The sequence below is a fragment of the Suillus fuscotomentosus genome (genome assembly GCF_016647785.1).
Source record: "Suillus fuscotomentosus strain FC203 chromosome Unknown F5891scaffold_36, whole genome shotgun sequence".
In the NCBI taxonomy this organism is placed as follows: domain Eukaryota; kingdom Fungi; phylum Basidiomycota; class Agaricomycetes; order Boletales; family Suillaceae; genus Suillus; species Suillus fuscotomentosus.
Window position 1 is genome coordinate 309,911 of NW_024539548.1, and position 12,818 is coordinate 322,728.

Consider the following 12,818-nt stretch of genomic DNA (forward strand, 5'->3'; position numbering starts at 1 on the left):
GTGTCTTAAATATTTGCTCATAGACAGCATCTCAGACATTGATCTTCATTGGTCTTGGTCAAGTTGTTACTAGATTTAAAATCTGTTTCTCTTCCACTGTGCAGGTTTAAAACCTGCCAATAGTAACATTTTTATTCTATGAAATCCAAAATGGTGGAATGTGATGAAACACGAGTTGATGCAAAAGACACATCATTATACAGATTACAAACCTGCTTAGTTCAACAGAAATATATTTTGACTCTGGCAATCACTTGAATAAGCATGATAAAGAATATCAGCCTTAATAGATCTGTATTTTTCCTAATTCTCCAGGTTATTAGGATCAAACTTGAAACTTTGATGTGTAATCTGCTCTTTTTATTCTTCAGCCAAGTTAAGACTTTTAGAAAGAATTATATTGTTATTGTACTTATCCTTCCGAGTTTGCATCAAGACTTTGGTCATATATTGAACTCTGTGTTAAAATACACTGTGATCCTTCCATTGTCAGTTTTCACTCATGGATCCACCATGGTGGTCTTCCATCAGCACTTTTTCAGGGAAATTGTTAGAAAGTCCAGAGCCCGAGCAGGAAGTCTATCTTTTGCAATAAGAGTAGGATAAAAAATCAATACTGACCATGCTATTGAAAGAGCTGATAAAATGCAGATAAATGTGCCTTAAGGACCCACCTCTGAATGAGTTCATTGGAATTGAATCCAACTGCTCTTAGTCAAGCAGTTAATGCAACAGAATCTAAATCTGTCTGTGTGGGTTCAAAACCTGCCAAAGATGAAATTGTCAAGAGATCACCAGAGTTAAAATCTGTGGTCCTTGGACCATGCAGGTTTGAAACCTGCCAATGATAAAATTTATTTTCTATGAAAACACACCTTGACATATGCTCATGGTTGATTTGCTTTAAAGCCACTGAGACTGGTGTTTAGCAAAGTGGTTATCATAACAGAATCAAAATCTGTTTCTATTGAAGTGCAACAGATTTCAAACCAGTGACACATCACATTTTTTTCTATAAGAACATGCCTCGAATATTTGCTCATAGATGGCATCTCAGACTTTTATTTTCATTGGTCTTTAGTCAAGTTGTGACCAGAGTCAAAATCTGTTTCTCTTAGACTGCGCAGGTTTGAAACCTCCTGATGATGATATTTTCATTCTATGAAATCACACTGACATTTCTTCATGAATCATTTTCTCAAAAACAGTCTTAGCCATGTTATTGCCACAATAGATTCAAAATCTGATTATCCTAGACTGAGCAGATTTGAAACTTTTTTTTCATTGAAATATACTTTGAACATTTGCTCGTGGATGGTTGTCTCACCAGTCTTGGCTAAGTGATTGTTACAACAGAATTGAAGTCTGTTTATATTAGACTGTACATGCTTGAAATTTGCTGAGTGATACATGTTTTTGACCTGCTCAGTCCAGGAGAATCAGATTTTGACTTTGATAACCCCTGAACTAGAAATAAGGAAGATCAAAGACTGAGAAACCATCCATGAGAAAATCTTCAATTAAGCATGTGTTCAGAATGTGCTCAAGGGCCAAATCCAAAGGGCTTGGCTTCAGTTTGTGCACTGTACCCCTTACCCAAGTATGTGCCCCTAACTTCTGAAGGCTGTTGAACAATGTCCGAAGGTTGTCGGATGATGTCCGGAGTCCGATATCTGATGCGCAGGAATTCCAGCGGACGTTCAGGAACATGTGATAAGGCTAATCCAGACAATGTCCGAACTAGAGAGGAAACAGTGGAGGACTCCCAGAGGTAGAGGTGGAGGTGACAGGTCTATAGGAGTCAATCCTAAGACTAGTGGAGGACGATGAGAGGGAAGTCAAGTCAGACGGAGGAGGGAATGAGCAGAGTCTAAGATAATATTCGAACTAAGGAAGTACAAAGATTCTACAGGGTTTATATACTACTGAGGACTTAACAGAGAATCAGTCAGCACAGTCCGAAGCTATGCAAGGCTGTGGACGGATCATATATGTAGCAAAGTCTAACACTAGTCTATCGGAAAATAGTAAATGAAGACATAAATGAGAACATAGAACAATAAAGGTGGAAATGAAATGAGGTACAGAAAATGAGTATAGTCTAACTGGAGAAGGAACATACAAAGGGATAAGGCATGGAAGATAGACGTGGGTCGGATCCAGATGATAGATAGAAGTTGGCTGGATCCAGAAATCAGGAAATGATGTGTGTGATAGGTCCAGGTCCAGACCACGGAATATGACAACATGAATTGATATTGCCTTACTTGGTGCATAATCTTCTTCTCTGAATATGTTTGGATCAATGGGATTGAGGCCACTATGTTGCCATGCCTTTTTAATGAGATCTGGCCATGAAAAAACTTTGTTTTGAACTGCCGTGTATTTCCTGACCAATTCTTTCCTAGGTATGTCTGCACTTGTCTCAGTAATAACTTCATGACAGCACTTTCACCAGGTATTCTGCAAGGGGCCAAAGCAACTGACATCAAGAGGCTGCAACTTGTGAGTTGTATATGCAGCGAGGCAGAACAAGTGAGTGTTATTAGTGCCAGTTCACAAATCTGATCTGTGATATGTGAGCTGTGGCCATCAAATATGAAATGGATGGGTTTCCTGGACATAATACAAGCCATGGCCTGAGGTATGAATGATTCTTCAAACCATTGTGTGCCAACAAAGTCATCAGTTCAACTATTAGGGGACATGCAAGTACTGCAATATTCGTCTCAGTATTGATTAATTTTGATGACAACTAATCTTACTTGATTGCAGGATCAACTGTCCACCATGATGGTGAATGCTTCTTGCCAGAAAACACAAATGCTGGCTGTATATTTGTGCCATCAGCATACATACACACTTAATGATAGTGACAAGCTCAAGGTTGTCACTTTTGAACTTGTAGTATACCTGTTTTCTGCACAACATAAGGTACTTGACTCTGCAATGTCCTCATTCTCCTCCCTGCTGACAACCTTTCTCATCCATATTGTATACATTCTCCTATAGGATGCTGAGCTCTTCCATGATCTCATGCAGGAGCTTGAAGTGGTCTTCAACTATTGTTTTATTGTAATGCTGGCCCTGTTTTGGATCAAGTCCTGAAGGCTGCCCAAGCTTAATGCTTGTATGGCGATGGAGAAAATGGTAAATCCAGTTCTTTGATGGTGTCCTTTAACAGAGTGCATAACACTTCTGTTTGACAGTCCACTTACTGATTGGATTGCCTACAGCATCAAGGTGCTCAATCCAGTCCATGAGAACTTTCTCTTAATTTTCTGAGAGCAGCTGCTGATATTTGTGGGCCTCCTTAGGAGGATGAACACCATGAAATCAGCCACAAAGAGTATTCTTGGGAACACCATAGTAAGTCGCTGTTTTTCTGATATTTGGTATGTTATCAGCTTGCTGATCTTCCCAAAGCTTTACACAGGCCTTCTGGACTTTTTCTTTTCTGGTCTGGTACAGCTGTTTTGACTTGATCATGCAGTTGTTAGAGTCGGCTTGAACTTCAATTTGGCATTGGTATTTTTGTGCCGCATTTTGGCATAATGGAGTTTTGATTACACAGTCTTAATGCATCAGGATACCACTCAACAACTAGTACTAATGGAAAGTGACAGGAAAGTTCAACTGAGCCTCAATTTTTCCTGCCTTCAAGTTGCTCAATGCCACCAAGGAAGAAGGCCAGGTGTTTATATGACATTAATGAGGCTACTCGATGTAGTGCAAGATTTACTTGAGGCCAAGGTGGGCATGCAGCACAGCTGCAAAAAATTAGTGAAACTTTAGCAGCTCCATTGAGGAAAACTTGGAAAGAAATCACTTTTGACATCAGTGACACAGAAGAAAATCCCATGGCTCCTTCCCAGCTCTGGAAATCGAAGAAAAATGAAGAAAAATGCAATGATGCATAGTTAAAGTTCCAGTATGGACTGTTGCAAGCTAATCTTCTTCCTGGTTACTACTAAGACTCAGTGTTCTGTTGGAGCTAACAATAAAGCCAATCCAGAAGCCTAGCACTCTAGCACATCTCTCCAACCAGTCCCACACAAAATGTACTCTTCAGGCAGGTTTGGGTTTTGGAAGCCCACATCCACTAGCAGTCAGAGCATCCAGAAGGCAACACAGTCCAACAATCATACTCTCAAGGAGGCCAAAGGTAAAGCAGCAGAGTCTGATACTAGTGACAATGACAAGAATCAGGGCAGAATTGACAATGACAAACAAATGTACATCTCCTGCTACTATCTCATCTGTCTGTTTTCATATGTGCCCACTGCAGGGATAGGACTCAATAGGACACAGGCAATATCATGGTGTTTAGCCAGCATGAAGGGAATTCAAGTGATGAGCATGAGAATGGAACTCAGGATGATTTTAATCCTGACTATAATAATCTGAACGATGATAATCCGGACAATTTCAATCCAGATAATGATGAAGATTTCAATCACCAGCCTGACACTCAAAAGAAAGACTTTAACAGTGATTTTAGATATAAAGCTGGGGACAAAACAGAGAAAGATATTTCGAATTTTGTCTTAGATATTCACCTCATTACATTTTATTTAGGAAGTTTTTGATATACTTGAGTGTCATCAAGTGAAGAATGGACAGCATTAGGCTCCTTCACCAAGTTTTCTAATGAAAGCCAAACTTGTTGAATGAAAATGTGCTTCTGGCCACTTCAAGTCTCCTCATTGACCCTCACCTTAATGTGTGGTGTCTGGGTCTTCTGCTCCGGTGTGGCATTCCAGATGTGAGTGTTTGTTATATATTATTTCTATATGCTCAAGGTCTCCAGTTTAGTGTTCTGCATCACCTCACAGACACTCATACAAGTGTCCTTCTCCTTGCATAGATTCTCCCAGTACATGGTCAAGGTCTCCAGTTCAACATTCCGCATCACCTTGCAGACACACATCTAAGTGTCCCTCCCATATATGTTCTCCTCTCACACAGTCAAGGTCTCCAGCTCAGTGTTTTGCATCACCTTGCAGACACACATCTAAGTATCCTTCCTCCCACATGCAATCCCCTCATCAGCACTCTTCCAAGGTCTCCTCTCAAGGATGCTGTAGGACTTTGAGTCCTTGTGGCCTTGTAAAGGCTATTTTTGCAGTGTCCCAACAGTCCTTGCATTGTGTGCGCTAATGCTAATGTGGCACGCACCTTTTCCGCTATTGGCCAACAGCCACAGCTTGCATTGGTTTTTCTTTGGCTCCATCGTGCATCCTTCCGCCATCATATCCATGTCCTCCGCATGTCTATCAGTGCATATTTTACTTGATTTGTATTAGACTGACCATATCTCCGACACTATATCTTTTATATCCCTATTACTTTTGTCATAGACCCTTATTACATATTACCACTACCTACTTGGCTCCAAATAATGCTTCAGTGTGCACTCATATATACTTGTACTTACGAATTTTCAGGTATCTTTTTCTCTCCCACATACAAATCTATCATCCACTTGCATACATTAATGTCCAAACTCGAAATCTAAACTTTGCATCAACTGCCACACATGTATCTAATGGCCATGTTATCATTCCTATTTCTTGTTTCATCAGCCTTCACACTTCTTACCAATTTGCCATCTCACCACTTCACCTTAATGTTTCATGGCTTTCACAAACATCTTCCATATGGCCACTCATTCCCACACATCAATGTATCTTCGGCTGCTCAATCTCACTTCACGCCGCATCAATGGCGGCTCACTCACGCTCGCATTGCATTGTGCTAGTTCTCGCACTCCATCAATTCTCAACCACCCTTATTAGTTTCAGTGATTTCCCGCCATATTAACATAGAGGAATCATTCTCAGTAGCAATCCCCTTGGGCTGAATTTATACTCGCATCTAGAGGTCTATTTGAGTTTTACCCCACTTCACCCTTACTTCCCCTTTTACCCCTTCTCATCTAGCTATCATTCCTTGCACACAACGCTCTCTGCCAAAGCCTGCTTATCAGTCAGATCACCCAAGATCACCCACTCATTCAGGCTCTCACAGTGCTACACCTGATGAACCTGATTTGTACAGAAATCAATGAAAGACCAGGACAGCTCAAGAGGACCCCACAAAACTTGGCTTCTACCCACCCACTTGGCAAACATCATTCTTATAGGCTGCAAAGTAGGAGATGCATCTACAGGCTATTCTAACACATCCTGTTCCAGAGCATCAAGATGCACTACAACTTGTCCAAGAAGTCATTGATGCTGCATTGTGGATATACCATGAGAAGAAGATCAAATTGGATAATGGTAAGTAGATTCCTCACATTGACTTACCCCTTTGCAAACCTCATTGTTTTTAGGCTATTTTCCACAGTACCGGACACAAATGGTGCAGCTGGTAAGAATATTGTTAATGGACAAACAATGTGCTTATATTTTCACTGTCAGCTCTGTGATGATTTATTTACATTCCGCATGGAGTTAGAAAGTCATTATATCCATCACGAAAACATCCTATGGCATCTTCTCAAAGGGCGCTGTGGCACACAAGGAAGAGATGCAAAAATGTGTCACTGTAAATGCCACTAAGCTACTGAAGACTGGTGATTATCTTCATAGTCCTGATTCATCTGATGTATTGTTGCTCATTTACTCCTCCCAAGGTGATCACTCACTATTGGTTTTATAGGTGTCATATCCCGTGTTCCGGACCCGGACTTATCAGCTACATCATTTCTGGACATCCGGATCCGGCCGACATCTATCTATGTCCGGATCTGACTCGCATCTAACTTCCGTGCCTTATTCCTTTGTACGTTCCTACTCCAGTTAGACCATATCATTGTCCATACCTCGTTTTATTTCCACCCTTTATTTTCCCCTGTTCTAATCTCCGGTTTCATTTACTATTTTCCAATAGACTAGTGTTTGACTTTTCTATACGCTCCGTCCACCGCTTTGTATAGCTTCGGACTTTGCATCTCAGTAGTATATAAACCCTGTAGAATCTATGTACATCCTTAGTTCGAATATTATCTTAGACTCTGCTCATTCCTTCCTCCACCCGACTTGAGTTAACCTCTCGTCGACCTCCGCTCGTCTTAGGATTGATTCCTATAGACTTGTCACCTCCGCCTCTACCTTTGGTAGTCCTCCACTGTTTCCTTTCTAGTTCGGACTTCGTCTGGATTAGTCTTATCTCTTGTTCCCGAATGTCCGCTGGATTTCCCACGCATCAGACATCGGACTCCGGACATCATCCAGTAACCTTTGGACATTGTTCAACAGCCCTCAGAAGTTAGGGGCATGTACTCGGGTAAGGGGCGCAGCGCACGAGCTGAAGCCAAGCCCTTCAGATTTGACCCTTGAGCATGTTCTTAACAATAGGACAGATAGAAATTTTTTGTCTCACAAGCTCTCAAGGATAGCTGCCTCAAATTCTACTACAGCAATAGCAAGAAGGCCCTCAAGAACACAGACGAATTTCAATGTTCAATACCTGTCAATGGGCTGCTTCTTGTGGCCATGATGGTATATTTAAATTTTTTCATCACTGATGGGTCAGCAGATAAAGGGTGTCACCACTGGATTTCACAAGACCGGCACCGACAAAGTCCCTGGCCTCTCCACAGATAAATATAGGGCTGACTTCAACTCATTGTGAAAGTCAGTAGACAACCTCATTGATAATCCTGAACATGGCAGGGAGATTGAAGAGATGCTGGAGGAGTGGGCTATGACTGGGATGGGTGACCATTATTTTGATGATGATGTGGGAGGTAGTGATATGGAGGATGTCAATGTCATCCTATAATATAGCATACTCTCATTCCTTGCTGTGTAGTTTATGACAATCAGGACAGTTGGTTTCATCCACCATTGTATCCTCTCCTTCACCACTGACATTACCAAAGTCATCCGAGTCATCCAACATCGCCTCGCTTCCATCATGGCATTCAATATCTGCTGAGTTCGAGGAATGGTGTGACAGAATAACGGAGCTGAGCTTGATTATATCTTCCAGCCATGTATTGCAGCCAGACTGAGGTTGACTCATGTGATGAGCAATGGATGTATGGTCTTGAAAGACCTTCCTGCATGATGGACATTGAGGCATGGTGCGAAACAAGTATGTACATATATGAGTACTAGCAGTAATAAATCTGACATCAATTTTCGGCATTTTCCGACTGACTTGTCAAAACATACCATCATCATGAAGGACATAACTAATTTACGATCTCTCTCGGCATGCGCATCAGGCAAGGATGAACAATTGCCTCATCAATGTTGTCATAAAGGAACATTGGGTATATGTGAGCTATACAATGTTCTTCATTCTGTTAATTCCTTGGTGATGTTGATCTCTAAATTCACATTTTTATGCACCTTACATTTTAACAGTCCATACAGGATTCAACCAATTCTGAAGCCAACCTCCTGATGGACCTTGTGAGAGCCAAGCACAATGTTTACCGAGCACAAAAGACACTAGCAAACTGTGTAGTATGGGAAAATGAAGTATTAGCAAGCTTGCTTAGATATTGAGCCAAAGAGGTGGAGAAGATGCTCGAGGACACTCTAACACATAGCAGTTGTCTACAAACTGGTAAGCTCACAATATGAGACTATGTGGCATCTGGGGATGCTGATCTGTCCCAGAAGAAGCTAATGAAAGCAGTCGACACCTCACCATCTGGCTGGATTGAGTGCTTCCGGGTCCCCTTCACATTATTATGACACTTGATAAATATGTACGCTGTTCTCACATGAATATGTACATAGTATATGTTGTATCATAGGCATGAATGATATTTATGTCACACTCAGATCTGAAACCATTTTTGCTGCTGGCTTAAGTTCAATCATTAAAGCTAAGTCACACAAAACTGGCAAGTCATTTGCTAGTGATAGACTTAACAATACAACTACAAGTCATACTAGTAGTATGATACTAGTACTCAGGCTACTTAAATTTTCAAGTTGTACTGTAGAACTGTGAGTGACTGGAGATGGTGTATACTTTGCAGCCACCATTTGCTGTGATTGTGGCAGAACTGTGAAGTCTGTGGCTTACTGTCGTGTGAACACAATTTTCATACTTTCTGTGGAAGAATTTGTGATTTACTGATGCATAATATTGTAAAGCTTATGTAGCTCACTGTACACTGTACAGGCTTGTCAGGGATACACCAACTGTCCTGATTGTCAAAATGGACGCCCTCGACTTCCTGATCCTCAAGTACTCGAACTCCTACATCACACTGAGACAAAACTTCCCAAGTCAAGCGACACGAAGGTCAAGACTGAATCAGAACAAGCAAAGGAACCAGGCGATGGACCTAAGGCCACACAATTAGGCCGGTATGGTTTGTGGTGGAAAAGCTTCCTTGAGGATACAAAGGGCGAATGTCGTGCCCAACTGCAATAGAGAACCCATTCCCGAAACTCATGAAAGATTTAACAGGTTCTGTCAATGAGGTCCTCATGGCTTCACTTGTAGAATGGCTAGAAGGTGGTCAACAAGTCGAAGAGGGTAAGTCTTTTTTCCTCGAGAGAGATTATACTCAGGTGTCTACCAGGTATTTGGCCTGATCACAAGCATGATATGGCAAAACTGGTATGTGCATTTTCTGGTACATGTCCTTTCTAACTGTCATATCCCACGTTCCGGACCCGGACTTATCACACACATCATTTCCAGATGTCCGGATCCGGTCAACGTCTATCTATGTCTGGATCTGACCTGTGTCTAACTTCCGTGCCTTATCCCTTTGTATGTTCCTACTCCAGTTAGACTATATCATTTTCCGTACCTCATTTCATTTCCACCTTTATTTTCCTCTATTCTAATCTCCGGGTTCATTTACTATTTTCTGATAGACTAGTGTTTGACTTTTCTATATGCTCTGTCCACAGCTTTGTATAGCTTCGGACTGCGTGTCTCGGTTCTCTGATAAGTCCTCAGTAGTATATAAACCCTGTAGAATCTATGTACATCCTTAGTTCGAATATTATCTTAGACTCTGCTCATTCCCTCCTCCATCTGACTTGAGTTTCTCTCTCGTCGACCTCCACTCATCTTAGGATTGATTCCTATAAGACTTGTCACCTCTGCCTCTACCTCTGGTAGTTCTCCACTGTTTACTTTCTAGTTCAGACTTCATCCGGATTAGTCTTATCACTTGTTCCCAAACGTCCGCCAGAATTCCCACGCATCGGACATTGGACTCCAGACATCGCCCGACACCCTCCGGACATTGTCCGGTAACCTTCAGACATCGTTCGACAGCCTTTGGAAATTAGGGGCACGTACTCGGGTAAGGGGCGCAGCGCATGAGCTGAAGCCAAGCCCTTAGGATTTGACCCTTGAGCATGTTCTTAACACTAACACGCTATTATGTTAGCTATATGAAGATTTGTCAATGTGGCACTCAGAGCTCAAGAAGGTTGTTGCAGGTATTGTGCCCTCCATGTACAACCTGATCCCTCCATCACATGTCCTGCCTGAACAACGTGCTACCTGGATTGAAGAAGCTGCTAAGAAGTTGCTGGAAGATGCTATCTTTCTATGCTATGGTGTTGATCAAAACAGGAAGATTAACAATGCGGCTCATCCTGTACTTTGTGAAGCTGCTATTACTTTATTTTATACAGGATCTTACTGTACTGCTCGCAGGAGACTGGATGTCTTCTGGAATGAGTTACCACTTGAATGCTTGGCACTGGTTTTGTTACGCCTGGGATGAGTCGAGCCATCCAAGTCCGAACAAACGATCTGCTAAGCAGCGAGACGGACATGGTTCTTCTCTCAGATGGGAGGTCAAGGTTTCTGGCTAAGGCGAGTGTAGGCAACTCCCTTAGAATAGTGGTTCTAGATAGTAAGGTTGGAGACCTTACTAAAGGACAAGTTCCAGGTAAAACCCAGTAGATTAAAGTAAAGAATACAATCAATGGACTATATGTCTATATAGTGAATGTTCAAGCGGAGCTTGTAAATGGTTATCAAGATAAGGAGATAGAAGGCGGACAGCCCGCTTGATAAGAGTGACAGATAGCAAACATAGTACGGACAGCCCATTTGATGGAAGATAAGAGATAGCAAACATAGCGCAGACAGCCCGCTTAGGTAAGTGACGAGAAATGAATAGGAGCGTAAATGTTATTGTAACATTACCCCGTTGTTATGGTCAAAGTCACCGACTATGACTCTAATTGTCCATGTTGTCATAGTAGCAGGGGTCGGCTTCAGCATTATGAAATTGGATGTCATTTTCTTCGGTGCATCCCCGCATCACCGTATACTCACGATGAGCGCACTCTAGTTCCTCCTCAAGCTTCTGGTCCTCCCTGGCTTCCTATTCAGCCAGGGCATCATAAAATCCCTCGTCGGTGTAGACCAACAGAAACTGCTCCTTCTTTGGAGTGTACAGACAGTAGATAGAAAAATGACCTGGTGCTTGGGCCTGGCATACACGGCAGTGGTACTGCGGACAGTTCTTATGGCGGTGTCCAAGTGCTTTGCACTGGCGACAGATGAAATTGTCTGCAGAGAGGTCGGGTTGTTTTGTTGTAATGGTGGACATGGAGGGGTCAAGGGTAATGTCGATCACTTCCCGCTTCTTTCCCTTGAAGGACTTTGTTTTAGTCACTCCATGGACGACTGTTCCCTTGCGGGTTTTTCTTGCGTAGATTCTGGTTGGTGGGGGAATGGGTAGTGGTTGAGAATCTTCTCTAACCGGACTTGGAGGAGGTACGTCAATGGTGGCAATGCTAGCAACAGTGCTTGGCGGGCGACCGACTTGGGTTGTGTTTCATTCTGCAACAACTCGTATAACTGTTGTGCAGACATCACTAAAAGAACCAGGAAGAAGCTGAATCACGAGAGAGCGAATGTGTCTCTGGATGTGTTGGCATGATAGTCTGAGGGCATCGTCCTCAATGTTGTTGAGCTTGAGCTCTAACTTGGCGGTGCTTCGTATGATGTGGATTTGGGATAGGATGGGGGCGGCGATATGCGCGGGTTCCTTGGCTAGTTGGTTTTCTATTTCTTTCACGTGAACAAGGGACAAGAGAGTGGTTTCTACAATGACATCGTCTTCAACGTTGATGATGTTTTGTTTATAGAACGTATCACGTAGGGAGAGGTGGGAGACGTTGGAGTCGGTAGGCGATGGTGTCTGGGGAGGAGTCATGCTTTGGTGGGTTTCGATAAGGTGGGAGCAGACAACTATTAGTTCAGTTTATGTCTCCTTTTATAGGCGACTAGGAGTTCTTTAGAACTCCGCAGGTTCTCTTCGGGAATCCACTTGTTGCTACCGGAGGAGTACCCGACCCAAGATATGAGATAGTGTCTTCATTTTCCCATGCTTCTATGGCTAAGAATAGCCTCTACTTTGTATTCTTCTTCGCCGTTGACTATGTCTGGAAGGGGTTCTGCGTAGTTCGGCCCGTGTATTTCTGTCTCCTGATAGGACGATAATTCAGAAGCGTGGAACGTGGGGTGAACTTTCCATTGTTCAGGGAGTTTCAAGGAGAAAGTGATGGGAGATAAGACTGCCATTACGGGAAACAGTCCATAGCGCTTGGGTGCAAGTTTCCTGGATGGGAGTTTGGTCATGAGGTTGGTGGCGGTAAGCCATACCTTATCTCCTATCTTCCAGGGGGTGTACTTCTTTCTGTGTGACCTTTCTGCCATTCGTTGCATAGCGATGTTATGGCAAGAGATTGCTTCTTTGCGTATCTTCTGCAGGGTCCTTAGCTGTTCTTCTGCCGCGGGTGTGTCGGAGGACAGGAGGACATGAGGGATTCCTCTGGGTTCATATCCCATCATGAGGTAGA

The 12,818-nt window shown here is 42.7% G+C and overlaps 3 protein-coding genes across 3 annotated transcripts; 2 read left to right on the forward strand and 1 right to left on the reverse strand.

The window, feature by feature from the left end:
• Nucleotides 1-4,059: 4,059 nt before the first annotated feature.
• Nucleotides 4,060-7,791, forward strand: F5891DRAFT_1190361 (uncharacterized protein; the record flags this gene model as incomplete). The annotated part of the gene is made up of 7 exons (XM_041367286.1): nucleotides 4,060-4,261; nucleotides 4,312-4,491; nucleotides 6,198-6,284; nucleotides 6,338-6,375; nucleotides 7,401-7,508; nucleotides 7,546-7,590; nucleotides 7,645-7,791. 7 exons carry the CDS (start codon nucleotides 4,060-4,062, stop codon nucleotides 7,789-7,791), a joined length of 807 nt encoding a protein of 268 aa, XP_041224446.1.
• A 990-nt stretch (nucleotides 7,792-8,781) lies between these two features.
• On the forward strand, nucleotides 8,782-10,817 carry F5891DRAFT_981527 (uncharacterized protein; the record flags this gene model as incomplete). Its single annotated transcript, XM_041377120.1, has 7 exons — nucleotides 8,782-8,975; nucleotides 9,135-9,346; nucleotides 9,445-9,513; nucleotides 9,560-9,597; nucleotides 10,154-10,297; nucleotides 10,385-10,597; nucleotides 10,635-10,817. 7 exons carry the CDS (start codon nucleotides 8,782-8,784, stop codon nucleotides 10,815-10,817), a joined length of 1,053 nt encoding a protein of 350 aa, XP_041224447.1.
• Nucleotides 10,818-11,335: 518 nt separating this feature from the next.
• On the reverse strand, nucleotides 11,336-12,172 carry F5891DRAFT_1190363 (uncharacterized protein; the record flags this gene model as incomplete). The annotated part of the gene is made up of 2 exons (XM_041367287.1): nucleotides 11,336-11,778; nucleotides 11,833-12,172. 2 exons carry the CDS (start codon nucleotides 12,170-12,172, stop codon nucleotides 11,336-11,338), a joined length of 783 nt encoding a protein of 260 aa, XP_041224448.1.
• Between the last annotated feature and the right edge of the window lie 646 nt (nucleotides 12,173-12,818).